This window comes from Schistocerca serialis, chromosome 1 (genome assembly GCF_023864345.2).
Source record: "Schistocerca serialis cubense isolate TAMUIC-IGC-003099 chromosome 1, iqSchSeri2.2, whole genome shotgun sequence".
NCBI classification, from domain to species: domain Eukaryota; kingdom Metazoa; phylum Arthropoda; class Insecta; order Orthoptera; family Acrididae; genus Schistocerca; species Schistocerca serialis.
The window spans coordinates 703,295,177-703,310,367 of record NC_064638.1 but is presented as its reverse complement, the minus strand read 5'-3'; the positions used below and the strand labels follow the sequence as shown (position 1 = coordinate 703,310,367).

At 35.3% G+C, this 15,191-nt stretch overlaps 1 protein-coding gene across 1 annotated transcript in view; it reads right to left on the bottom strand.

Annotated features, from left to right (window-relative positions):
* The window catches only part of LOC126480902 (uncharacterized), a 750,870-nt gene that overhangs the window by 70,173 nt on the left and 665,506 nt on the right, over positions 1 to 15,191 (bottom strand). The window contains exons 10-11 of the mRNA XM_050104302.1: positions 13,176 to 13,307; positions 5,454 to 5,573 (exon numbers count right to left, since the gene is read on the bottom strand). Coding sequence (XP_049960259.1) covers positions 5,454 to 5,573; positions 13,176 to 13,307 — 252 coding nt within the window. The remainder of the gene's footprint in view (positions 1 to 5,453; positions 5,574 to 13,175; positions 13,308 to 15,191) is intronic.

Below are 15,191 nucleotides of genomic sequence, written 5' to 3'. Positions count from 1 at the left end.
AACATACAGCACAATACATACAATGCAGAATGTCTAAAGTGAAACCTGGTGCTGAACATATTTTACAATTTTGAATTCTTTTCTCCCTTTTTTATTTGCATCTGCATACATCTGTTAAGTATTCAAGTTTAGTTTTACCTTCAGGCGCAAGCTCCATTTTACACTCAAGTTTATGGCCTTCTGTGATAAATGGTTATATTTCCTGTCATGAACAATGATAATAAATTTTGACTATTATCAGCCAGAACGTACACACACCCTAAACTTGACTGTCCCTGGTATACTTAGTATAAACCAAATTTCTTACCTATGATCAAATACTTTTCTCAAAAACTTCATCTGATTAATAAAAAGATACTTTTTGGAAGCAGAGGCAACTTAAAAGTTCTGCTGTCCCTTTTAGCACTCATACAAAAAGATGCAAAATCATGGTCTAAAATGTTAATCCAGATATTTGGTACTAGGTCTCATGAGACAGAACACTCATTGACAGAATACTCATTGCCTTCTCAAGAAAATGTGAAAACTAAGAAACTACACAAAACATGGTTATGCAGCATAGGTTAGTACAGTTGCAGCTAATAATGTACATTGCCATGCATAATCCAAAACTAATGAAACAAAATAATTTTTATTGCAACTTTAAATCAGAAAATTAGCACTAACACATGCAAATTCTGCCGTTATATCTTCCTAAGGTGGCATATTTTGTTAGAAGTAAACAGAAAATAAAGATTTTCTCTGAGTAAAGCCCTAGCATTGCTATAAATTCCTTGTATTTTATGACAATTACAGTACATCTAAATATGTGGTGTTTTCATGTGTTGTAAACTGTTACTTCATCAGATAGATCACAGTGTTAAGTGTTTTGTTTGTTTAAGAGAATATTAACAATACAATGAGAAGCTCCAACATTACTTTAGTTCCTAAAAAATAAGGAAAAACAAAAATCGTTTTGACTTTACAGAAATACAAGCATCCAAAAGCAAAAGCATTTGCAAGTTTTCACAGAGACTTAATTGATAGGGTGAAAAGGGATGCACGGAGAGGATGCATATCATCTTGAGGCATACTTTCATATGAGATCTCTACACCCATTACACAAAGTTTCAACTTGTACAACTATAGTTTTCTTCCAAAACATTATCACTTCTTCAACTCAAGACAGTAAAAGTCTGTGAACTCCTAGGTTCTGGCTGGTTGGTTGATTTAGGGGAGGGGACCAAACAGCAAGGTCATTGATCCCTAGGTTTTGTTGCTGGGTAAATGCTATGCATTTTTTCTTTTCTTTTTTTTTTTTAATATAGCTCAGTAATTCGTTGAGAACAGTGTTGTTTCAAACAATAAAATTACGATGTAATTGTTCGTAGAATTTTTTATACATTTGAAAATATGTTTCCTGGAAAACTGATTGCCTTGTGGGTGGAATCATGTGAAGTGTGGCTATAAAATAATAGGACTGATTCTTTCACAGAGTAAGCACAAATGTGCCAAAGATGAATGACCAATAGCTGTGAGGCCTTCTCAGTTGAATGCAGTGTCTTTGGTGTCTGTAAATAAATCAGTGCGGCTGGGGCCGTCTTATTATTTTGTTTTGTCAGAAAAATGATAAGTTAATAATAGAGCAACAAATTCTCATGAAGTTTCACATGGAATTTGGAAAAACTGCCACTAAAACCTATTGTTTGCTGAAAGAAGTGTATGGCAAAGACTGTTTATCCTGTATGCAGGTTTTTGAGTGGCTCAAGGATTTCCAAGGTGGCCAAGAAGACGCTGAAGGAGACTCACACCCAGGACGCCCTTCAACAACAGAAACAGATGAAAATATCTCAAAAGTATGTAATCTGATCAAGCTGACCATCAGCTGAGTATTTGATTGATTGCTAAAACAGTAGGAATTGACAATGAATGCATAAGGCAAATTTTACATAGCCAATTTACCATGACAAAATTGTCAAGATTGGACAAAAAGGAGCTAATGAAAATGTTTGTACTGACACTTTGATTACCACTGAAAATGATCCTAATTTCTTGGAAAGAGAGATAACATGTGGCAAACTTGGTTTTTCACTTATGATCAATAAAATAAGTGTCAATACATGCATTAGAGGGGCCTGGCTTCACTAAGAGCAATGAAAGACTGAAAGAGCAAATCTAAATTCAATATTCAAGGTAATGTGTAACTACACCGGGTTCCTGAAGGTCAAGCTATTAACCAACATTACTATTTTGAGGTTCTTGCTCAACTCCATGAGAAAATAAGGAAAAAAGGACTTGAATTATGGAAGAACAAGTCATGGACTCTTACCAAGACAACACACTTGCTCATACTGCATTGTATAGTTAGAGGTTTCTAGCAGAATACCGCATCCCAGTATTAGACAGCCCATCTCTTTCACCTGACCTAGCACCATGTGACTTTTATCTATTCCCAAAGGTTACATCTGCCTTAAATGGAATAACATTTCAGTCCACTGAAGCGGGGAAAGAAAAACTGGCATGTGCCATCAAATAGGACACAGAGGAAGACTTCCAGTACTGTTTCCATCAATGGAAAATTTGCATCGTACATTGTAGGGATACAGGAGGGGAGTATATTGACAGTGACAATAAATAAATAACTATGTATGTGTTTGAAATAAAGTGTTTACAGCAGTAGTCCTGTTATTTTATAGCCACGCCCCATAAGAAGTGCATACAACACTTTCATGACATTGAATTTTATTTGAACTCAGAATCACCCAATTCTGTATCAAAAGCTGAAAAAGTGACAGGACAAACATGTACTCTGTTTTGTTGCTGTATGTCAACTAGAGCATTTAGCATTTTTATGTAATGAAAGGAGGAAAGGAAACTATGGTTTCATGTCCTAACACCTGATAGGCTATATGCTTCAATTAGGAAAGGATGAGAGCAGAAGGCAGCAGTGGCAAATTAAATCTGCTACTTCTGAATGTAAATATAGTATCTCATCCACTTCCCCACCTCACTTTGGTGATGTGATATTATCATGCTGGAGAGAAATGGAAGATAATGAATCAGAGTTAGTGAATAAAGTAGCAGGAATGATAATGGAAAAATGAAAATTCCAAATTTATCTCATTAAAGAAATGAAAAGATAGAAACAGAAAATATGTAAGTACAAGCAGTTACAGAAACTGAAATGAGAAGGGACACCAACAGTAAAGGGAATCCTAAAGATTAAATTAAGTAAAAAACAACTGAATGGGAGCAGAAATGAATGAAATATTAGACAATGTTCATCATAAATTTTCACTTCTAATATCAGTTAATTTCAATGTAATTATAACCCTTTTACTTTCATAATTAAACTTCTCTCTTTTCCTAATTAGTTTTACATTACTCCCTCCCCATTAATATTCTTATGACTGTGTCACATTCTCTGCTTTCTCTTTCTCCATGCCCCCTCCTTCCTACAGATTTCTTCTCCATCTATCTATATCATTCTCCTCTCTCTATCCTTCTCACTGTTGCTTTCCTGTGGGAAATTTTGTTAGCTCTCCAAATGCTGCCTTTATTTTTTTCCCCAGAGGTATAGTATATGCTCAAACAGGAGCATTAATGTCTTGTCCATCAACTTTTTCAACTTTGAGAAAGAACTGATTGACTCAAAAACTAAAGAAACCCTTGTGTTTTCTTTACTAGTTGCTTATAAGTCTTGATAACTTAGGCATTTGGTGCTATCAGCCTTCATATATTGCCAAAAATGCTCTGTGCCAATTTTAAATGAAACTGCTTCTGATGAGATGTTTATGACTGCATTAAAATTGTTAAAAATATCACCTAAAAAGTAAAATGGAACAGGTAATGTTGGTTTACATTTGTTTCAAGTGATTAGTGTGAAGCACTCCTTCTAGTGTGGATGCAAGTACAAATCAACATCATTTGGAGACTATGAGCTGTATAGAAGTTGTATCCCCCCCTCCAATTAGTTTCCTGTTGACAGATACAACTGGATGTTGACATCACAAAAATCAATGAAGGCTCAGAAATAACACATAAATTTATCTGCCACGTATTTTGCCAGTGTGTTTCAAACATTGGCCACATTATGAAAATGCTTTACATAAGGCAAGAAGTCTATAAAGCTATGGAGATGTTTTAGAAAGAATGGCCTAGTTGAAAGGTGAGTATGATGTAGCATTGGAAAGAAAACATGGTGACGCTGGATTTCCATGTTGTGTTGGTGCCTTGGAGGCTCTCTGAATGACTGCAAATAGTGGTTTGAAATCATACTGAATGAATCCCAATGCCATGTTGTCAGGGTTAATGTTGATTTATTATTTCACAGTACTGGAAGAAGAAATTTCTTGTATCTTGAAACCAATCATATCTGAATACCATAATTCTGTACAAATTCTAAAAATGATGTGGCACATTGTCAATCCAAATTCAGCCATCTGCATCCTAATATATGTGTAGAGAACTTGTAATCTTTTTTATGGCTAATTACCAGTGTTACAGTCTGGCATTGAACTTTGGAATCGGCTCAATGCCTGTATTTTGGAGCTAGGTACATAAGTCACCACACAATATGACAATGTCACTTGTGGTGATCAAACCAGATCAATTGGAACCATATGACATGTGTAAGTGACCTGGAATACACAATGGACCTACCATTACTCCATCACGATACTGGAATATTCGAGATACATGACATTTGTACAATTTATCTCTGGGTCTTTAAGCAAACCATACAGAAGCTCATAGTTCTGAGTAACCCATCAATGAGGTTTCTCCATGATCTTTTGATATACTGATTAATTGCATAAAGCTTTGTACATGCTTTATTAAAACTGTCGGGCTAGTCACATAATTGGCTTGTGACAACAGTGCAAACAGATGCTCATAGTCCCTCAGTTCAAGGGAATTTTGACCATTGATATAACAACCATAGATGTTTGTGTGTGTGTGTGTGTGTGTGTGTGTGTGTGTGTGTGTGTGTTTTGGACAGTTTCTTCTAGGTGCGTAATTTTTTCTGTTGGTCACTGAATATTCTGAACTGGACTTCCAGTTGTCATTTTAAGATACAACTGAAATACAGTGTTTATATAATGATTTTTTGTGCTGTGTCATATTCATGTTTTCCAGATAAATCAAAACTTTTACACAATTTGCATCATTACAATTATATTTCAAGGTTTCATTGTTGCAGAGTTTTCATGTGGTAAGGGTTTTCTGAAACAATTTTATTTAAGCCCCCTCCATTTTTAATAGTTTTCTCTAACACACTGCACCAACATTCCATTAGAAAGGAGAATACTACCATATCAACTTTCTCGTTATCTCACTTTACTACTTTTTTATTACTTGTTTTTACTATGCATGGATTCATGCATGGGGATGTCACACTTGAAACATTTGTCTCTCATAACTATGAAAACACATGCAGGGATTTCCAGCAAACACCATCTATCATGTCCCCTCACCAAAGTCTGAACCACTTGCTCCATCAGTCATGCTTTGAAGCATACGAAAAGCACGTGAGGGAATTGCTGGCCCTCTGTATCTGGGATCTGATTCATTGTGCAGAAAAGAGTCCTCGTCCACTAAAGGAAACAGCAAAATTAAATGTTTTCAGCAGTAGCTCATGAAAATATAATGTATAAATATGCAAAGAGCCTGAAATGTTTACCAAAAACCATTCCCCAAAAGAAACTTCTATTAGCTGCAATATAAATAAATTGTAATACAGTGTTAAAGACCAACAAGTCTGCCATCTACTGTCTGCAGAAGCTTGTCCTGAAAGAGGAGGTATATTTACATCCATCACCGGTTTTCATCTGCCTGAAAGCTAATACTAAATTTAATTTTTTATACCACTTTCATCCAACATCTTGAAGACTCTCGAAGGGATATGACCACCTCTGTACCTTGGATTCTCTTCTTCCAACAAATGGCTTTCTTCTGCAACTGTCATTAAGTAAAAACAGAAAGTACTATACCTGAATATCACTCTCAGTGAGAAAATTACAAATGTAATCACAGTATTTCAGTTTCATGTTATTCTAAAGCTAGGATCCAGGTGAGTAGTTTTCAGTTACTTGGACTAGAATCTCATTAAATGTACTCTCATTAGCTGACAATAAAATAAAAATTTCAGCTAGTTTTTATATTATTTATGACACTAAATGTGACTCAGCAAGCAGTAGTCCCGATTTATTCAACCAGTAATAAAAGATTAAAGTTGAAACAAGATGATGACACTTTTGACAGTAGGAAGATGAGCATGTTTTTGTCACATACAATTAGCAGGAAAGTTTAGTAATAGGTTAGAAACAAATATAATATTTTACCTATTGGTCTTCTCTATGAACAGTTGACTTATTTATAAAAAATACTGATATATTTGATATACTTGGCTGCTGAGAAGATGAATATATTTGTGTTCAGTATTCTTACATCTAAGTGCTATTTCTTCAACATTATGAGCTATTTCTTCAACATTATTGTAGATAAACTACACTGTAAAAACAATTAAGCACCAAGTAAATAATTTAGGAGTAAATGAGACCATTCACTAAATTGTAAAAGTGTTGAGAGGCTGACAGGCTCACACAGAACAGATTGGAAAATTGCTAGTTTTCAGAAGAAATCATTTGACAACCTAGCATTCACACACACACACACACACACACACACACACACACACAGACCATGTGTACACACTACACCTCTGCCCCTACACTGAGCTGTCTCGGCATACAATTCTGTGTATGGTGCCGGCACAATGTAGGGGCACATGCGTGTTTGTGTGTGTGGGTTAAGGGAAAGGGGGGAGGCACCCCCTTGCATGCCCATGCTTGTGTATTTGTACCCTAACCCATCAAAGGATTTCTTCCACTATCTAACAAGTTTTCATTCTCTTTGGAGCATGACTGTCAATAACTCAATGTTCCTGCTGTCTGGTGAGTGGTGCTCTTTACTTCTAAATTATTAATGTTTTGCTATAAATTTTCTTACTATATCAATAAAGCACTAATAAATTTGCTGTTTGTTAATTTATTTAGAAAAGTCAGAAACATAATTGTACTGGATCTTAATGGTTGATAGGGTATCATGTGAAGTCTAACACATATTCTACAACAATAGAGTTTGAAATATTACATTTTCCTTTTAAGATATTTGCCAAGACAATAAAAAAGTAAGGATTTTCTGTTTGTTCTAAAACCTTTGAAAGCAGTTATTAGCTGATGAACCCAACATGTACTCATAATAACTTTGAATCAACCAATAGCTTAACATAACACCTGTGGAAATGTTAGTCAGCTTATACAAAGTCATGAATTCAATCGCAGTAATACAGCCTATGTGTCATGACGAATGAAGCACCAACAGTTACTTAACAATTTATTTTATTGCAGTATATGACTGACTCAGTCATATCCTTGACAGGTATAGAACAAATGTCAGATAAGTGGCAAGATTACATTGAATGTATGCACAGTGGAGAATAACTGTACAGTTGTGTGAGAGAAGTTAGGTAGAAAGTTTTATGGAAGAATTAACTGACTCTGTATTTATGCTGCACAGGCACAGCTTTAGGTTTCCATACTGGGGAAGGCTGTGACATTTAACATTCGGTACTAACTTAGGCCTCTGTCTATGCTACAGATCAGTCAGACACTTTATCACAACAAATCATACTAAAAGACACATTTTGGAGATAGCTTCAATGCAATGAATGTTAGCTTCACTGTATGCTTAATATTTTTCATATTTTCAATTCTAAATTTGAGATATTTAATGTTTTGTATGTTGCAAGATTAAACAAAGATGTTCGCATGAGGTCATGGGTCTTGTTCTGTGATTTGATGATAGATACAATCTGAGCAACTGCCATGCTGATTTAACTGTTAGAGGAACTAACAGACATTACTGTATTTGTTGGTTATTATATTTACATGTGTATATTATGAAAATATGTGAATGATTTATGCAATAAAGCACTCCGTCTTCTAGCCACAAGTGGCCCATCGGGACCATCTGACCACCGTGTCATCCTCAGTTGATGATGCAGATAGGAGGGGCATGTGGTCAGCACACCGCTCTCCCGGTTGTTATGATGGCTTTCTTTGACTGGAGCCGCTACTATTCGGTCAAGTAGCTGCTCAATTGGCATCACAAGGCTGAGTGCACCCCAAAAAATGGCAACAGCGCAAAGCGGCTGGATGGTCACCCATCCAGTGCTTAACTCTGGTGATCTCACGGGAACTGGTGTATCCACTGCGGCAAAGTCATTGCCGGTTCATGCAATACACAACATTAAAGATGTCACCAAAATGCAGATTTTTAATATGGTTTGTTGTGGTAAAGTGCTGGAAAATGTGATGTTGCTGGGAAAACATGTTAACCACCCTTCTTAGGTAGTTACAAACGGAAATTGCTTCCAATCACCTAATAATCCATGTTTTGCTTACCTTAATTCACTTATTCATAGGTGAAAAGAACTTGTCTCCTCATGTGCACAGCAAAATGGGCTACGACCATTTCATTGAAAATTGGATGAGTTAACAGTTCTTTTTCAAGAGAGCACATCATGAGCATACAAACTCTGCCATTATTAATATTATTTTGCATGACTGTTTTCACCAGTTATAGCATCCCCTGAGAAGCAGTATTCTGCCTCTCTAGTCATCACTGTGATGATCACTATTATCGGTAGCAGGTTAACACTTTCAGGAAAAGTTTTTACCAAGTTTTTTTCATAAAGAAATTCATTAAGGTCACCTGGTGCTTTCATGAATCCTATTGTCTGTGCAATATATTCAATTCATGACATAAGTCTGAAGACTATAATTAAAACAAATTAACAAATGCTTTAAGTTCTTTTTTAGGAAAAGAAATGATATTTTGAAACCATATCAGTTCAAATAGCTGTGCAGTTGACAGGTGACCATTAAAATTGAATCAATCACTGATCTGAGTCATGATGCAGCCAAAGGTGTCTCAGGCACACATCTTTCTTGATTCTGTGAAAAATTGGTTCTTATTGCTCCCATTGATGTTCAATGTCAAGTGAGGTCCTAACATAACATGTTGGATACTTGCTGCAAAGTGAAATACATATTCAGTAGTTTTCACTGCATCAGTATTCCTTTGCTGCAGTTCATCGAACAAAATGTCACAATGAGGTATGACTTTATTTAAAAAATGTAACCAGAAGAGGAAATATTTGTCTTGAAGAAAACCCTTCAGTTCCTTAGTTTTGTTTATTGACATGTAACCATTTTCACAGTTGTCAGTAATTTGTTCCCTGCACTTAACAATTTTGTTTTGGTATCTGTATGCAGCAGTTACAATCTGTGATTTGAAATTCCATGTGATGGACTGAGGACAGGTAGGAATACGTTTCTTCACTATTTTATCAAGAACAGCTGTGCATCTAGGAGACTGGATAAAAAGGTAGAAATTCCTTACACGTAAGCGAAAAAGCATACTTGCTTACTGCCTATCACATAATGTTCAATTCTTAAATTTGAATGACGTGTGAATAAAGTGAGCTTTTTCATACACATCTTTAATCCTAGTCGGAATTCCACTTTTGTGGTCACTCATATCAGGAGGACCATCGTAACACTAACCTATAATGTTTTTTCTGGTGCCTCATTTACCTGCTGAGAAGAGCTACAGCTCCACCATCTGGTGGGAATCTTTCATTTATATTCCCCAGTATCTTATATCAAATTATTAGGGCCAGCTGTGATAAATTTGCACAGGCTGTGGTTTCATTAACTTTGGTTGTGAAAATTTGTTCACTCCTGATAAGATTAAGGCATACCTCATAAACTGATTACAGCAGTTCATTTTGAATTATTTTGGACAGACATAGGAAAACATGAGTTTCTGATTTTTCAGTGTGTTGCTTCAATATACTATCCAGTTTTTACATTTCTGGATTCTTGGAATTTTCTGTTTCATCATGGCCCCTTAAGCCAAACTTGGATTTACCACAAAATTTAAAACAGTTTTCCCAGTACATGCAGATTTTTTGACATATTTTCCTTGTCTGTATATTAAGCAAGTAAGCACTATCTACTTGGCACACTTTTTCCACAATGAAAATTTCATAATGCAATTTTAATGTTGTTTCCTCAAATTATGTTTTTCTTTCTTTCTTTCTTTTCTTCCCATTGTGTAAAATTTCCATTCTCAGTCCAAGCACTATCACTACAATTTCTAACAAGATAAGTGACATGGGAAAATGCATTTCTCACTTCCCAAACACACAACCACTCAGCTGCATTGGACATTGCTCTATTAAAATTGTGTATATACATCCTTGCCTGGGTGTACACCTAATAAACTGCACACCGAATTCATATTGTGCTGTTTTCAGACTTACAGTATGCTGCAATTATTCACAAGGAAATTAAACCCACTGGGACTCAAGCACAATACACTCTCAAAAAGAAGTTTGCTAATAATGCACTTTATCCCACAAACACAATCAGCAAGCAAGGAAACGAAGTAACAGGAGACTTTTTGCATGCTTATTTCTTCTATATATTTGTGAAAATCTTGCTTAGGTGGTGACACTTGTATTACCATATTATAGCACATTCTATACGACATTTACAAACTTATTCCTACAGCAGGTGGAACTGCCAATGCCAGAAAGAACAAAACTATCTGAAACACTATCAAAACATTAATACTAAACATTGATCAATGATGACACAAAGCATAATTGAGGTATAAAGATGAGATACAAAGAGATAGGAATCCAATACAGAAGTTTCAGCCACTTTATTCATTCCATTTTGATGTAAGCAGTGGAACAAGAAAATCATGTGGAAGTTGGTAGGACAGATACGCTGGGGTCCCATAAGAGCTATACTACATAACAGCCATGCCCCTGAAGTCTACAACACAGAGCTAACCAATATTTCAAGGTGCAGCTGTAAGACCAGTTACTATATGTTTGACCCATTATTTGATATCAACAATTCAAAAAATTCTGGTGGTTATTTTTAAAATCTAAATGGGGAAACGTGCAAAATGCACCCTGATAATTTAAATTCTGTAATAAATTATTGATAATCACTCAGATTCTTTAACTAAGAGCTGCACCTGGTCCATAGTGTGACAGAACACTACATATCTGAACGCAAATAAGTCAGCAGGGGACAACAACAAACTACCATAGTTATTATAGTCAGTCAGAGATATAATAACTAGATTACTACATGTGATGACCAGAATATGTGAAAGCAGACACATACCATCAAGTTTCAAGCAAACCATTATCATCAAACTACCAGTGAAGGTGAAAATATTACACAGAAAACTTAAGAAAAATTGGAGAAGTACTGAATGACAAACATTCTGACTCTATAAAAGGTAAACATACCAATGAAGCATATCTAATCTTGTACTTAGTAATAAAAGGAAGCATAATGTAAAAGCAGCAGACTTCCATTCTATTTGTGGACCTCAGTAAACATTTGAACAATGCAAAGTGAAATACCAATATTATGAAAAAGACAGATTGCTACTCGTCATACAGCAGTCATGCTGAGTCGCAGACAGGCACAACAAAAAGACTACTAAGCACATAAGCCTTTGACCAAAAGGTGGTCTATTAAACACGTAAGCTTTTGGCCAGAAGGAAGTCAAGATGTTTGAAACCCTCATGACAACAGGCATAAGGCACAGAGAGAAATAAACAATTACTAAAATTTACAGTTACTGCCCTCTCTAATAAGCGTAAAGTTGAAAGTATTTTAAATTTAATCTTCATTTCTTCCTCACTGTCACACTTCAGTACAAATGCCAACACTCTGAATGATTCCTGCTTAATTACTTTCCATCAAACTTTCTTTTCAAAATTCTCATTATTTCACATCCAACAGCCACCTCTCCTTTGCCTTTTGTTATGAGAAGTTCTGTTGTCCTGTTTTTGAAGAGGAATTATTAAATGCTACAATCTTGATATGTATGAGACCAATAACAATTATGTTGTAAGTGAAATAAATGATTTTAAGTCTCTACTCAGAATCAAATATAGCTATTAATGTGAAATGCATGATTAATTGCTAAATTTATAGCATATTTACAAATACAAATGTACTGTCAAATCAAACAGCATGTTTAGATCGCTTCCACTATTTTGTCCCCATGTAGTTTCTCCAATCAGTATACGTCACCTATTTTTTGTCAAATTCTTCCTAGTTAAAAAATCTCAAAGACTGCATGCCATTAATATCCAAATTGTTGAACTATTAACAAATTTCAGTTATTTTGTATAGCACATACTGGTACAAACAAACAACTCTCCATATCTTATTTATGATTCTTTTTTCCCTAGTCAGTCTCCTCTCCCTTTACTCTTTCTCCATATCTGCTCTCCCTTTCTCTCTTTGTCAGAACAGACGAAAGACAGTTTGTCATGGACAGGGAGATGAAGTCATTTTCGTTAATTGCTCTCTCATTATGCTAGTCCCATTTATTGTCTCTCTCTTCTCACTATTTACTTCCTCTTTTTCTCGGCCTGTCTTTCCTCTCTGTTATGCATGAGTCTCTTCCTTCAAGTAAAGCATTTGTTGTGAAGACACTCCACTTTTCAATCTGCTTCTGCCACTTGCTGCCCTTCAAGTATAAGCTGTAACACCCTGTTAATTTCTTATGTAGTTTAGTTCAATGTATAACTTTTTTCTCCTGTGGCTCATGTTTTGTATGGTTCAAAATGGCTCTGAGCACCATGGGACTTAACTTCTGAGGTTGTCAGTCCCCTAGAACTTAGAACTACTTAAACCTAACTAATCTAAGGACATCACACACATCCATGCCTGAGGCAGGATTCGAACCTGCGACCGGAGTTGTCGCGCAATTCCAGACTGTAGCGCCTAGAACCGCTCGGCCACTGCGGCCGGCATGTTTTGTATGTTTTTGTTAACATTTCTTGTTTGGCTTGACCATATATCCTGAATTTGCATTGAGCTTTGTGTTCCTCCTTGCCTCTAACCTCAGCCTTTGAAGGAAAAATTTTTTTTTGGTTTGTGTGTAAATCAATATTCATTTTATATGCTGTTGGTTCTTCACTGATATTTATTCTTGTTCAATAGCAGAACAGTTACTATATTCCAAATTACTGAGTATTTGATGGCAATTATATTATATAAACAATTGAGAATGTTTCTAACTCTTACCCTGAGCTTTGAATCTGTTCATAAGTGCACGATCATCCTCACTCAGCTGAAGTTTTCTCAGTTGCTGCACTGGCACGCCTTGTGTTGACTGATTGCCATAAGGATACTCCATATGCTGACTATTCTCATTGCCTGCTGAAAAATTCAATGTGATATGTGTTATTTACAAATTTCTATTATAATGAAATCCACACATTAACATACATGTGGAAGATTTTCAAGTATTTATTAGCAGCTGTGTATTAAACTTCAATCTGTAAGTGTTAGTTAGATATTTTCAGTTTGCAATAAAAAAGTGTATAAATGTTTCTGATTAATAAGTGTTTTAATCTTAATGAACATCAGTCAGTGTAAAGTTCAACAAACTGGTTTTAAATGTCTGAAATTCTCTACTAATCTATAGATACATGCACCCTGATGTTCCTTGTTCAGTGTTTCGGAGAGGGTGTGTATGTATAGCAATAATTAATCTTTCTTTGCCATTAATGAATACAGCACAGGAAAAATGACTGCTCAGATTCCCCTGTATGATATCTTGTCTTATCCTTATGATCACCAAAGTGTAATCTGATATACTATAAATATTCTTGGAGTCATCACTGAAAACTAGTTCTTGAAATTTCGTTAACCCATTTCTTGAAGTATTCATTATCTTCCTTCAGCACATGACCTTTTCCCAAACAACAATATCAAGAGATAAAAATGCAGACTATGCTCTTTTATCACAAACATTGTTGCTTTAAGAGTTCAAACATTTCTGTTTGAGTCTTTCATGTACCAAATAAGACTGCAGTTACACGTAATACAATTTTGAAAAAAACTATTTATTTTAGTCCAGTGTGGACTGAATTCCATGTAACTGAGAAATATTCTACTATGTATTGTACTAGCACATAAAAAAACTCTCTCTTTCAAAGAGAAATTCCATTTTCCAATAGTCCTTCCAATTAATTGAATCTCACCACTTGTTGGCTGTTTTTAATGTATTCATTCATCTTCAAGCATTTTACATGCTATCAATGTTGTTATTGTTTGTACACAGTAAGGAATATCAGTTCTAAGGAAAACAATGTAAACTAGATAACATAATACTAAAGACAACACTCAGTCTAAGCCAGATAACCATAAAATACAGTAAAAGGGGTAACAATATAGACATGTTAGTTAGCATACAAATTCACAGCAAGATAAGAGTCAGAATATAAGGCCTTCCTTCACACAATGAAGGAATTTCTCAATGGCATAAAATGCATTTTGGCCAATATTGTATATCATCCCCAGATATCTTTAATGAGACAGTGCATCCAGACTGAATTCTGAAAACAATCCCTGAGGCTATGGCTAAGTCATGTCTCCATGATATCCTTTCTAGGACTGCTAATTCTGCAAGGTATGCAGGAGAACTGCTGTGAAGTTTCAAAGGTAGTAGATGAGGTACATCTGGAAGTAATGCTCTGAGGGTTGGCGATGAGTCTTGCGTAGATAGCTCAGTTTGTAGAGCACTTGTCCATGAAAGGCACATGTCTTAAGTTCGTATCTCAGTTTGGCACACAGTTTTAATCTGCCAGGAAGTTTCAAGATAGTACATTGAAATGTGTATGTTCTGACAAGCATAGGTTTGTTTTAAACAACAATATACAAGTTTTCAGTTAAATCTAACTGTAAGAAAGAAAATCCTGTGCTGTGAACAGGTGTGCTTTCATTTTCTTTCTTGCAGGCAGTTTCAACTATGATAGCAGGATATTTAAACAAGTTGTCTTCCCATATGTTCTGTTTCTCCAGATATATAATTTTAAACAAAAATTGTATACACAACAATGTACTGTTTTTTCCTTCCTCACAGCTGTTAACAGAAAAACTGTATATTAGGAAATTTCCATTTATGGCTTACCATATTATGACTAGAATATCACTATGCAACCTGCATCGACCAAAATTCTGTAATGCTTCTGAAATAAACAATATTATTTTGGAAAAAATTGTAGAAACACATAAGGAATACCAATAAATCAATAC